This window comes from Cyprinodon variegatus, unplaced genomic scaffold (assembly GCF_000732505.1).
Source record: "Cyprinodon variegatus isolate N-32 unplaced genomic scaffold, C_variegatus-1.0 Scaffold1090, whole genome shotgun sequence".
NCBI classification, from domain to species: domain Eukaryota; kingdom Metazoa; phylum Chordata; class Actinopteri; order Cyprinodontiformes; family Cyprinodontidae; genus Cyprinodon; species Cyprinodon variegatus.
Window position 1 is genome coordinate 213256 of NW_015151543.1, and position 11453 is coordinate 224708.

The following is an 11453-nucleotide window of genomic DNA, read 5'->3' on the forward strand; positions in this document are numbered from 1 at the left end:
CCTACCCTCTCTAAACTGTTACCTCTGACCCGGCAGCCTCTGACCTGTTACCGCTGACCCACCTGCTTCTGGTCTCTTCAGATCCCAGGGAAGTTGCTGTTCTCCCTGGTGAAGCGCTACCTGTGTGTCACGTCTCTGATGGATAGACTGAACACTGCGGGGGCGGAGACTTCCTCTGATAGACCGGACGGAAGCCCCGCCCCCTCCTCATCTGGCCCCACCCACCAACCCGAGCTGCTGCGCCTCCACAGAGAGTTCGACTTTACCATGGCCATGGCCAACCTGATCTCGGAGCTGGTCCGAGTGATGGGCTGGGACCGCAACCGGAAGCTGCCAGAGGACGCCGCTCATCTCCCAGGAGGGGGCGGTCCCTGTGGAGAGGAGCAGGGCGAGGAGGCGTGTCATCCGGTCCTCAGGTCAATCTTCCAGCCCCGGTTCTGCGCCCCATCCGTCTCCCTCTCTGCCGGGTCCCCAATCACTGCGCCCGCATCCACACCAACGAAGAAGAAACCAGGAAATGGCTTCAAGGCGAGGTCGGACTTCACCAGCCGCTCTGCCTACGTAGAGTACGTCCAGGACAACTTGAAGAGCGGCATGACGGTGCGCATGCTGGAGGACTATGAGGAGGTTAGCGCCGGGGATGAAGGGGAGTTCCGCTACAGTAACGACGGGTCGCCGCCTGTCCAGGTGAGGAGCGAGTTCCCTTGTCCGAGTCCTTCTGGTTCCACATCCAGAACCCAGCTCTTTACAGGCTCCTCTCCTGTGTCCAGGTGTACTGGAACTCCCTGTCCAGAACCTACTGGGTCCACTGGCACATGGTGGAGATCCTGGACAGCGGAAGCAGCAGCCAGTCTGAGAAGGACTCGCAGGAAAAGGCCTCCTCTTTGGCCGAGACCCTCAAACTCACAGCAGGTATGCCTAACTCCTCCTCAGCTCCTCCTCTTCCTCTCCTCATGGTGACGCTGTCTGTTCTGTTCTTCAGTTAGCCAGACCTTCTTCTCCAAGCCTCCCGGCGGTCTCTACTCGCTGCCGTACCTGACAGACGAGCCGCAGAGCGAGCCGGCGGCCCTGAGCAGAGCTGAATGGTGGGAGGTGCTGTTCTTCATCAAGAAGCTGGAGCCCAAGCAGCAGCAGGAGGTGAACGGCCTCCTGCTGCAGAGCCTAGATGAGCAGGTGAGAACCGGAGCCGGATCGACCCTCTGCAGGTCAAAGACTCCAACTCTCACGGCAGTCTGTCCTCTGTCCAGGAGGTGGAGCCAGACGACTCGTCGCTCATCGACCTGTCCATCCGCGGAGACGTAGCCAAGAAGCTGCTGCACTACCTGAAGCAGAACCTGCCGTCGTCGTGTCTGAGCGACCTCCTCTGCTCCCACACCTTCTCCAAGCACTACCTGAGGAGAGGAGGAGGAAGCCTGGAGGACGAAGAGCTGCTGGGTGAGGACACGTCCGCCACCTCTTTGCTGTTCCGTCCACAGCAGCATGTGACTGGGCTTTGCTCTGCAGCAGAAAGCTCCCTGACTCCACCTACTCCGGGAGGAGGAACGCAGAGCTTCGCCTCCTCTTCCTCAGCAAAGGGCTCCGTCTCCAAGAAGGCCAAGAAGGACGTTCCTCAGGAGTTAGGCAGCTCAGAGACAGAGAGCGAGCTGCCAGAGGAAGACGACAGCAAATACCCCGACGACCTGGAGGACAAGATGAAAGGTGGGGACATCTCCGTCATTAAGACCAAGGTCCTTCATCAATCAGTCCGTCTCCATCTGTCTGTCCTTCTGCAGTGTTCAACAATCCCCGAGTGCAGGGCAAGAAGAGCGTACTGGAGAAGCTGGGGGAGGTGGTGGACATCCTGAAGAAGGGAGGGGCTTCAGACCCCGCCCAGCATCTAGCCGCCGTCCTCTTCCTCACCCGGCTGCTGGAGGACAGGAGCTCTCAGGAGAAGAACTCCATGAGGAGCGACTATGCCCAGACCGTACGGTAGGAACCCCCTCCCTGAAAGGAGGTCTGCTGTAGTCTGTTTGCTGGTAGACTGCTGCGAACGGTTCTGGTTGACGGAACGGACTGACGCTCATCGTTTCTGACAGAGACAAGGTGCTGAAGCTTTTGGTGGAGCTGCTGGGATCCTCCTCCAAAGACGTGGTGGTGAGCACCCTCAGACTGACCCACCTGCTCATGCTGAGGTACGAGTGGAGGGTCAGCTTTGCCACCGAGGGAGGAGTCAAAGCCGTGCTGTCCTGCATGCAGGAGTTCTCCACCGTGGCGCATGTCCTCCAGCTGGCGCTGGCGGTAAGACTCTGCACTCGCTCTGATGTGTCTGTCCTTCCACCCTGACCCGACCCTGACCCTCTGTCTCAGACTCTGAAGGTCATTACTGGCGCCAGTAAACACGACCTGCGTAGCGTCGGCAGCAGCCCCCCGCTCCCAGAGTCAGGAACCCAGATGATGTTGGAGATCTTCGCCAGCATTGGCTCTGCCACACCAGAAGGCTCCAGAGGCCTGCTGAGCGCCATCCCTTCTGCCATCGACGTCATGCTGAAGACCCAAGGGTAAGTCTGTCATCTCACCCCCCCGAACTGCCCCCCAGCTCCGCCCACTGACGGCTGCTTTTCTGTGCAGCTGCATGCTGTCGGTGCGGAACGGGCTGCTTGTAATCATCATGCTCATCGCCAACCACAAGAGCCTGGCAGAGCAGCTGGTGGACTGTGGCGTCAGTGCCGTCCTCAAGAAGTGTCTGACGCTGTCCAGAGCGGAGACCATGCTGGCCATCATTGCCCTCAACCACATCTCCATGGTGCACAAGCTGGAGAGCAAAGGTACGCCCCACAGCCAAGGTACGCCCCACAGCCAAGGTACGCCCCACAGCCAAGGTACGCCCCACAGCCAAGGTCCGCTCCCCATAGCCAAGGTCCGCTCCCCATACCCAAGGTCCGCTCCCCATAGCCAAGGTCCGCTCCCCATAGCAAAGGTCCGCTCCCCACAGCCAAGGTCCGCTCCCCATAGCCAAGGTCCGCTCCCTACAGCCAAGGTCCGCCCCCTATAGCCAAGGTCCGCTCCCCATAGCCAAGGTCCGCCCCCTATAGCCAAGGTCCTCTCCCCATAGCAAAGGTACGCTAGTGCCAAAGCTGGGTTCCCAGTCTTAGGCTAATGATGACGCGTAGTTCTCAGGAGGCGCAATAGGTTCAGTTATCAGGCTCCTCTCCTGTGGAACCAACTACCAGTTTTAGTCCGTGAGGCAGACTACTTTTAAGGCTAGGCTTAAAACTTTCCTTTTTGATAAAGCTTCTAGTTAGAGTGGCTCAGGTTATCCTGAGCTATCTCTATAGTTCTGCTGCTATAGGCTTAGACTGCTGGAGGACATAAGGACCCCTTTTCAATCATTCTGCTTCGTTCTTTATGTCCAGCTCTTACTGAAGGTCACTGGTAGCAGTGGCTACCACCAGTGATCCACCTGTGTGCCTGCATGGATTGTGCGAGTCAGTGATTTGCTCTATAGATAGTGAACTGGGGTCCTTTGTGCCTTCAGAGTGTCAGGAACAGCTGGACTTTAAGGGAACGGAGCTGCAGATGCTGGTGGTGAGTCTTAAGGAGCTAACGGTGACCAAAGAGGTGATCCAGACTCTGGAGCAGCTGCTCTGTGACGACACCACTCAGCTGGAGGAGGAGCGCAGACAGGTGGGTTCCTGTGAACTGGACGTGAGCGGACCGTCCAGAAATGCAGGGCTGATGCTCCTCTCCTCTGCTGATGTAGGTGACGCACAGTCGGGACACCTACCAGGACCTGGTCCGTCTGATGGAGCAGCATAGAGCTGACCGGGCCGTCCAGCTCTCCATTCTGCGGTAGGCGGCTCTCATTGCGTTTCTCTCTGCTGTGGGAGCTTGTTTGACCAGCTGGTTGTTCCTGCAGGATCCTCAACAAGTTCCTGGACAACTACCAGGAGGACATGCTGCCATGGCACGAGAGCATTGAGCCGTGCCTGTCCACCATGACGGCGTTCATCAACGACAGAGAGGTTAGCCGCGTCGCCTGACAGCTGCCGCATCACCTGCAGCCTCTTGCTGAATGTGCTGTGATGCCTCCACAGGTGGTGCAGCTGTTCATCCGCTTTCTGTACCGTCTGGCGTCTCTCAACAAAGACTATGCTGTGGTCATGTGCCGCCTGGGGACCAAAGAGGCTCTGGTGAAGGCTTTGGACAAACACAGCACCAACCTGCTGCTGGTCACTGAGCTCAGAGACCTCATCGGCGACTGTGAGAAGTACGCCAGCCTCTACAAGAAGATGACCACCAGCGTGCTGGCAGGATGCATCCAGGTACGCAACATCCGCTCTTCAAGGGAAGGATTCGGTTTCCAGAGACCTGCTGTCCAGGGGGACCTCAGGGTACTTCCCAGCAGCTGCTGGATGTTCTCAGCCCCTGTAGGTCCACCAGAAGTGTGATGGTTTCCATTTCCTCTGCTTCCTGTTTACTGTCAGATGGTGCTGGGACAGATTGAGGAACATCGCCGCAGCCACCAGCCAATCAACATTCCCTTCTTTGACGTCTTCCTGAGGAACCTCTGCCAAGGTCAGTGCAGGTCATGGTCTCTCTTCAGTCAGGACTGGATGCAGAACTGGCTTGACTGGGTTCACTGGCGCTGTGTTCAGGCTCCAGTGTGGAGCTAAAGGAGGATAAATGCTGGGAGAAGGTGGAGGTGTCGTCCAACCACCACAGAGCCAACAAGCTGACCGACAAGAACCCCAAGACTTACTGGGAGTCTAATGGCTGCACTGGATCCCACTTCATCAACATCTACATGCACAAAGGCGTGGTCATCAGGTGGGTGCGGTCACTGGGTGGGTGTGGCTATGAGTAACCTTCAACCTCACAGTGAGCAGGTAGAATCAGGGACGTTCCCAAGGAAGCCTTTGCTAGGGACAGATTATCCAAAATGGACCTTACGAGGGGCAAAACCTAAGCCAAAACGGACCACGTTGAAGTTAGCCTAGCGCACACGTGCCTAGCCTAGCGCCGCTGACTCTAGCCTAGCGCCACTGAATCTAGCCTCGCGCCACTGACTCTAGCCTCGCGCCACTGACTCTAGCCTCGCGCCACTGACTCTAGCCTCGCGCCACTGACTCTAGCCTAGCGCCACTGACTCTAGCCTCGCGCCACTGACTCTAGCCTAGCGCCACTGACTCTAGCCTCGCGCCACTGACTCTAGCCTAGCGCCGCTGACTCTAGCCTTGCGCCACTAAGCCTAGCCTAGCGCTGCCGAGCCTAGCCTAGCAGTTAACAAAGCCTTCTCTTTGGTCAGGCAGTGCAGCCGTTTGGTGGGTGTGGCCATTTGGTGGTGTTAGGGTCTGTTTTTCTTTTTGGTGATACCTTCTAATTTCCATCTTCAGACAACTTGCTATCCTGGTGGCTAGTGAGGATTCTAGCTACATGCCGGCTCGGATAGTGGTTCTAGGTGGGGATGACCCGGCCTACATCAGCACAGAGCTCAACACGGTGAGGATGGTTCTGCTGGGCAGCTTGAGGTGGAGATGTTTGTCTGATCAGTGCTCCGTCTTCATCTCTGCAGGTCAACGTCCCGGCCTCCGCCAGCCGCGTGGTTCTTTTGGAGAACATGACCCGTTTCTGGTCCATCATCCAGATCCGAATCAAACGATGCCAGCAGGTGGGGGGCGGCTCCTTCAGCTTCTGCTGCAGGTCATTCTCCTCAGATCTGGACGTGTTCCTTCTCTGTTTCAGGGCGGCATCGACACTCGGGTCCACGGCTTCGAGGTGCTGGGTCCAAAGCCCACCTTCTGGCCCGTGTTTAAGGAGCAGCTGTGCCGGCGTACTTACCTGTTCTACAGCACCAAGGCCCACACCTGGTGTCAGGAGGTGGTGGAAGACAAGGCTCAGCTGCTGCAGCTCTTCAACAAGTACGATTTCCTCTGTCCAGATTAACGGGTCACCCTGCAGCCACAGAACCGGAACCAGGGTGTGTTTGCATTTTCAGGCTGAAGAGTGCGCTGAGGCACGAGCAGATGTTTGCAGACCGGTTCCTGCCGGACGCCGAGGCAGCCGAGGCCCTGGGCCGGACCTGCTGGGAGGCCTTGATTAGCCCCATCGTTCTCAGCATCACCCAGTCAGGTGACCCCGACACGCCTCCTTACACCCTGATCAGAACTCTGAGGTTCTGACCCAGACGGGTTGAAGCCTGGTCAACTGAACCGTGTCTGCTCTGTTCTCTCCAGAATCCTCCGTATGCAGCCCGCTCTCCTGGCTGCTCAGCGAGTACCTGGACAACGCAGAGTCGGCCCGCCGCTGTAAGGGCCGGGCGGCCATCTTTAACTCCAGAGTGAGGCGTCTCACCCACCTCCTGGTCCACGTGGACACCAGCGCGCCTGATGACGAGGAGCTCAAACCACCTGTAAAGTCCAGTGAGTGTGACGCTATCGCTGTAGCAGTTCAGGTCCAGCTCCCCAAGGGGACAGACTGGTCCCGCTCGTCCAGCAGACTGGTCCCGCTCGTCCAGCGGACTGGACCAGTTCCAGAGAGGAGGGACTGGTCCAGCTCGTCCAGCGGACAGGACCTGTCCAGTGGACGGACTGGCCCAGCTCGTCCAGCGGACTGGCCCAGTTCCAGAGAGGACGGACTGGTCCAGCGTGTCTAGCGGACGGACTGGTCCACAGGCAGGACAGTAGGAGGACTTTGCCTCTGATCTCAGAGACTAAAGGAGTTTGTTTTGTTTGCAGAAGGTCTGAACAGGAGCAAAGAGCTGAAGAGTGAGTATGAACTCGGATCTGAAGCCCGTTCTGTCTGTTGTTCTGCTCTCATTTCATTGGTCCTCACCAGGACAGGATGCTGGCAGGCCTCCCCCAGCTGGTCAATCTGTTCATGACCTGAAGGGCTCACCGAGTCACTTCCCCTAGGCAGCACCAGAGGGCGCTGCACTCTAAAACCAGAACCCATCAGCAGGGGGCGCCTGAACCCGCCCATCCACCCAGCTTGTTCAGCTCATGTTTGTTTCTGAGCTCCTCCCCTGGTGGTTCTGACTCTGACCCGGTTCTGACTCGGATCCAGATCTGAGGCAGACCCGGTTCTGAGTCGGAGGGAAGCGGAGCGGGTTCTGTGTTCTGTCTGTGGCTGCAGCCTGGTTCTGGTTAACTCTGCCTGCTGCAGCAAACATCACGTCTCTGATGTCTTTTAGATGGGAAGGAGGGCAAAAACAAAGATGGCCCCACTGCCTCCTCCTCTTCCTCATCTTCCTCGGTCAAGCCCAAAGTGAGGAGCAGCAGCAGCATCGCAGGCATCGCCCTCTGTTGGCAGGGGGTGGTGCAGCAGCAGGTAAAGCCCAGCACCGCTCAGCCACCTTCTGCGGGTCTCAGATATGAAACCGTGTGATGAGAATCGCATCGTTCCTTCAGGTGAAAAGGTTCCTGGAGTCCAGCTGCAGTCTGCCGGACTTTGTGGAGCGCTATCGGACTCTGTACCTGCGGCTGAAGAGCGCCATGGAGGAGCTGTTTGGGCAGCAGACCGCCTTCATCCTCGCTCTGCGGCACGGCTTCTCCGCCGCGCTGCTGCAGCTCTCCATCCTGAAGGCCATGCATGTGAGTCTGAACCACGCCGAGTCGCCTGTGGTTTATGGTTAGGCTCTACCTGCACTTCATCCCTAAGGCCTGCTTGGTTTGATCACAGCTTATTCTGACTCGGCTCTAGTTTATTTAAACTAGAACTGAATCAGATTTAATCCAGGTTAATTTAAATTGGGTTGAAACCCGGTTTATTTAAACCAGACCTAAGTGGGTTCAGTTTGTTTGGGTTTCCCAGAAAACCCAGAGTTATGTGGGTTTTAATCCCAGGTTTATGTTGGGTCTCCTTAACCTTCTGCTGCTCCAGAAGTTGAGCGCTGGTTCCAGGTCCTAGTGGGTCTGGTCCTGCTGGATCAGCTGGATGTCGGGTTTAACTCGGACTGACAGCAGAGAGATGCTACGTGTTCTGAGGATGATGATGTTCTGTTCTGCAGGTCAGCGAGCGCTTTGCTCAGTATATCGATCAGATGATCCAGGCCAGCAGGGCGCCCCCTGGTGGAGTGGCCACTCTGGAGCGGCTGCAGCAGTTTCTGGAGCCGATGCTCTTCCTGTCGGGCCTGGAGCTCGCCAACACCTTCGAACACTTCTACAGGTAGGAACCGGCCCAGCTCTGCAGCGCTGACCTTTTGGTCGCCCAGGATCCGGAGCACGGCAGAGTTTTGACGAGTCTCCGCCCCTCTACCTGTACAGGTACTACCTGGGGGACCGGCTGCTGGCCCAGGGCAACGTATGGCTGGAGAGCGCCGTCATCGCTCAGATCGGCAGCTGCTTCCCGAGTCGCTTCCCTCAGCAGATGCTGAAGAACCTGAGCGAGTCGGCTGAGCTGCAGCAGGAGTTCCATCTTTACCGCCTCCAGCAGCTGGACCGCCAGCTGCAGGAAGAGGACCAGGTAGGCGGGTTAACCCGGTTAGCTTCCAACCAATCAGTGAGCGCCTCGCTGGCCGGATCGGAATGACTGGACTAGAACTCCTGGCAGAACAGAGATTTAATCCAGCTCTAAACCACATGGCCAACACTCTGACCTTTGACCTCTTTTATCCTTCATTGTAGATTCAGGAAGACTGGATGGAGTCAGAGGAGGAGGCTGAGGTCCAGGTCCTGGTTCTGTCGCCACGATGCTGGGCCGTATCCTCGCTCTGCTTCCTGGAAGAACCAGCCAAGCATTTTCCAGCCGACCTTTGCTCCTACCTGAACCACTTCACCCAGTTCTACACCCACAGTGGGTTCCAGTTCCGTAGAATTAGGACGGTCTGAACCGGGTTTATTCTGATTGATCCAGATTAAGATCACATGATTAATTCAGGTTAATTACACTTAAATCTGGGTTTATTTCAGATTAACTTGGGTTTGTTTCAGATTAACTCGGGTTTATGTCAGATTAACTCAGGTTTAGATTACCTCTTGGTTTATTTCAGATCAACTCTGGATTTATTTCAGAGTAACTAGGGTTTGTTTCAGATTAACTTGGGTTTTTTTATGATTAATCACAGTTTAGATTAACTCAGGTTTAGATTACATCTGGGTTTGTTTCAGATTAACTCTTGGTTTGTTTCATTTTAACTCGGGTTTATTTCTGATTAAATCAGTTTCAGATTAACTCGGGTTTGTTTCAGATTAACTCTTGGTTTGTTTCAGATTAACTCTTGGTTTGTTTCAGATTAACTCTGGGTTTATTTCAGATTAACTCTTGGTTTGTTTCAGATTAACTCTGGGTTAATTTCAGATTAACTCTGGGTTTATTTCAGATTAACTCTGGGTTTATTTCAGATTAACTCAGGTTTGTTTCAGATTAACTCTTGGTTTGTTTCAGATTAACTCTTGGTTTGTTTCAGATTAACTCTTGGTTTATTTCAGATTAACTCTTGGTTTGTTTCAGATTAACTCTTGGTTTGTTTCAGATTAACTCTTGGTTTGTTTCAGATTACCTCTGGGTTAATTTCAGATTAACTCGGGTTTGTTTCAGATTAACTCGGGTTTGTTTCAGATTAACTCAGGTTCAGATTAACTGGGGTTTATTTAACTCTGGTTTAGTAAGGGATAAGTTGAACCGGACTTGTGTGACCCTGCAGGTCAGTCCATGTACAGCCTGAGTCACTCGAAGCCTCGGCGGCTGCAGTGGACCTGGCTCGGTCACGCCGAGCTGCAGATGGGCAGCTGGACGCTGCACGTCTCCACGCTGCAGATGTTCATCCTGCTGCAGTTCAACAGTCTGGAGGTGAGAGCGGCGCTGCTGTGGGTCCAGCTCCCTGCAGGGTTCTGGGTTCGAGGCGGTTCTGATCCGTTCCATTGCTGTGTCTCTGCAGGAGGTCAGAGTCCAAGATCTGCTGCAGGAGAGCGGACTGTCCGCTGCCGTCCTGCTGCACGCCCTGCAGCCGCTCATCAGCGAGGGAGGACCGCTGACCTGCAGCCCTCCGGACGAGCCCGCCGCCGGTCAGCTTTTCTCCTCTTCGTCCCCCCATCATGTCTGTCCCCTCTCTAACCCCCTCCCGTCCTCAGGTGTGCTCCGGCTGAACCAGGAGGTGCTGACGCGCAGTGTGCAGGGCGACACGGTGACGCAGCTGCTGCCCAGGCAGACGTACCTGAATGTGGACGAAGACGCTGCGGGGACGTTGGAGAGGAAGAGGAACTTCATCTACTGTCTGATCGTGAACATCATGAAGCAGGAGAAGGAGATGCACATCGATAACCTGGTCTTTAAGGTGAGCCCGGCTCTGATTCTGACCCGCAGTTCTTCCTGCAACGCCGCCTTCACCTCCTGTCCTCCTCAGGTCCTGGACTCGTGTCAGAAGCAGGAGGCGTCTCGGCCTGCGGGCGCCGGCCGATTCGCCTGCAGCACCGGCGACGTGCTGTCCTGCATCATGCATGTCATCAACAAAGGCTGCGTCCGACGCAACGAGGACAACCCTCACATCGTGGAGTTTGTCCCCGAGGACCCGTCCACGCCCAGGAAAGGCCACGCCCAGTTCTCCTTCGTTCGCTCCGACTCCACGAAGGACGCCGCCACCACAGACAGCATGGCTGACATCAGGTGTGACCGCGACTTCTGACCTCATGCACGCACTGTCAGCGTCAGGGTTTAGCTTCTCCTCCAGACTGTCTGGGCCAGAAGGAGTTCATCCTGAATAAAGTCTGATGTTGACCAAAGCCTGTTGGTTCATTCGGTCTATCGCTCCTGTGGCTCCGCCCCTTTTCACCAGGTTACCGACCTGGGTCTGTAACAGAGGTTCAGACGCCCTGCAGGTGGCGACATGCCGCCTCAGCAGCCATCGGCTGCAGGAGGCGCTGAGATCCTCTGAGATCTTTAGTTTCTCCACTTTCAGAGGTTTCTAGTTTAAAGGATGAAAATGATCCGACCAAAAATACTGTATGAATTCAAATATCTGTCAATTTATCAAATAAAGTTACAAAAATCATTTTCATGGTTTGAATTTGTTTGTCATAGGAAGTTGGGGGGGGGGGTAGTTTATCCTTGAGCAGGGACCACCCACAGCGCCACCTTCCACTCTGGATGCTAGCCTCTGTTAGCTACGATGCTGCTAGCCTCAGGAAACTCCTCTGCAGCACCGGCTCTGGTCTCTGGGCCAGAACTGAACCGGTTCCGGTCCACTGGACTCCAGAAAACCTCCTTCAGCCTCTTATTATGAGGTTAACAGAAGATCTGTCCATGGAGAGACTCCCAGCATCCCTTTAGAGGTTGGTCTCACCAATGGTTGGAGACCATGCTGAGACGAGCCCTGAAGGTGACTGCGTCTGTCGGGGACGGCGTCTGTCGGGGACGGCGTCTGACGGGGACGAAGGCGTCTGACGGGGACGGCTTCTGTCGGGGACTGCGTCTGTCGGGGACGGCGTCTGTCGGGGACGGCGTCTGACGGGGACGAAGGCGTCTGACGGGGACGGCTTCTG

At 55.8% G+C, this 11453-nt stretch overlaps 1 protein-coding gene across 1 annotated transcript in view; it reads left to right on the forward strand.

Annotated features, from left to right (window-relative positions):
* Positions 1-80: 80 nt before the first annotated feature.
* Positions 81-11453, forward strand: part of cul9 (cullin 9) — a 19624-nt gene continuing 8251 nt past the window's right edge. The window contains exons 1-30 of the mRNA XM_015400285.1: positions 81-687; positions 771-912; positions 983-1173; positions 1248-1434; positions 1504-1698; positions 1773-1968; positions 2076-2277; positions 2347-2537; positions 2608-2804; positions 3515-3663; positions 3740-3828; positions 3896-4001; positions 4074-4301; positions 4464-4554; positions 4635-4806; positions 5373-5478; positions 5552-5647; positions 5722-5897; positions 5975-6108; positions 6213-6398; positions 6714-6743; positions 7169-7305; positions 7386-7568; positions 7985-8142; positions 8241-8439; positions 8601-8769; positions 9620-9765; positions 9854-9980; positions 10047-10249; positions 10319-10578. Coding sequence (XP_015255771.1) covers positions 139-687; positions 771-912; positions 983-1173; positions 1248-1434; positions 1504-1698; positions 1773-1968; positions 2076-2277; positions 2347-2537; positions 2608-2804; positions 3515-3663; positions 3740-3828; positions 3896-4001; positions 4074-4301; positions 4464-4554; positions 4635-4806; positions 5373-5478; positions 5552-5647; positions 5722-5897; positions 5975-6108; positions 6213-6398; positions 6714-6743; positions 7169-7305; positions 7386-7568; positions 7985-8142; positions 8241-8439; positions 8601-8769; positions 9620-9765; positions 9854-9980; positions 10047-10249; positions 10319-10578 — 5195 coding nt within the window. The 5' untranslated portion in view covers positions 81-138. The remainder of the gene's footprint in view (positions 688-770; positions 913-982; positions 1174-1247; positions 1435-1503; positions 1699-1772; positions 1969-2075; positions 2278-2346; positions 2538-2607; positions 2805-3514; positions 3664-3739; positions 3829-3895; positions 4002-4073; positions 4302-4463; positions 4555-4634; positions 4807-5372; positions 5479-5551; positions 5648-5721; positions 5898-5974; positions 6109-6212; positions 6399-6713; positions 6744-7168; positions 7306-7385; positions 7569-7984; positions 8143-8240; positions 8440-8600; positions 8770-9619; positions 9766-9853; positions 9981-10046; positions 10250-10318; positions 10579-11453) is intronic.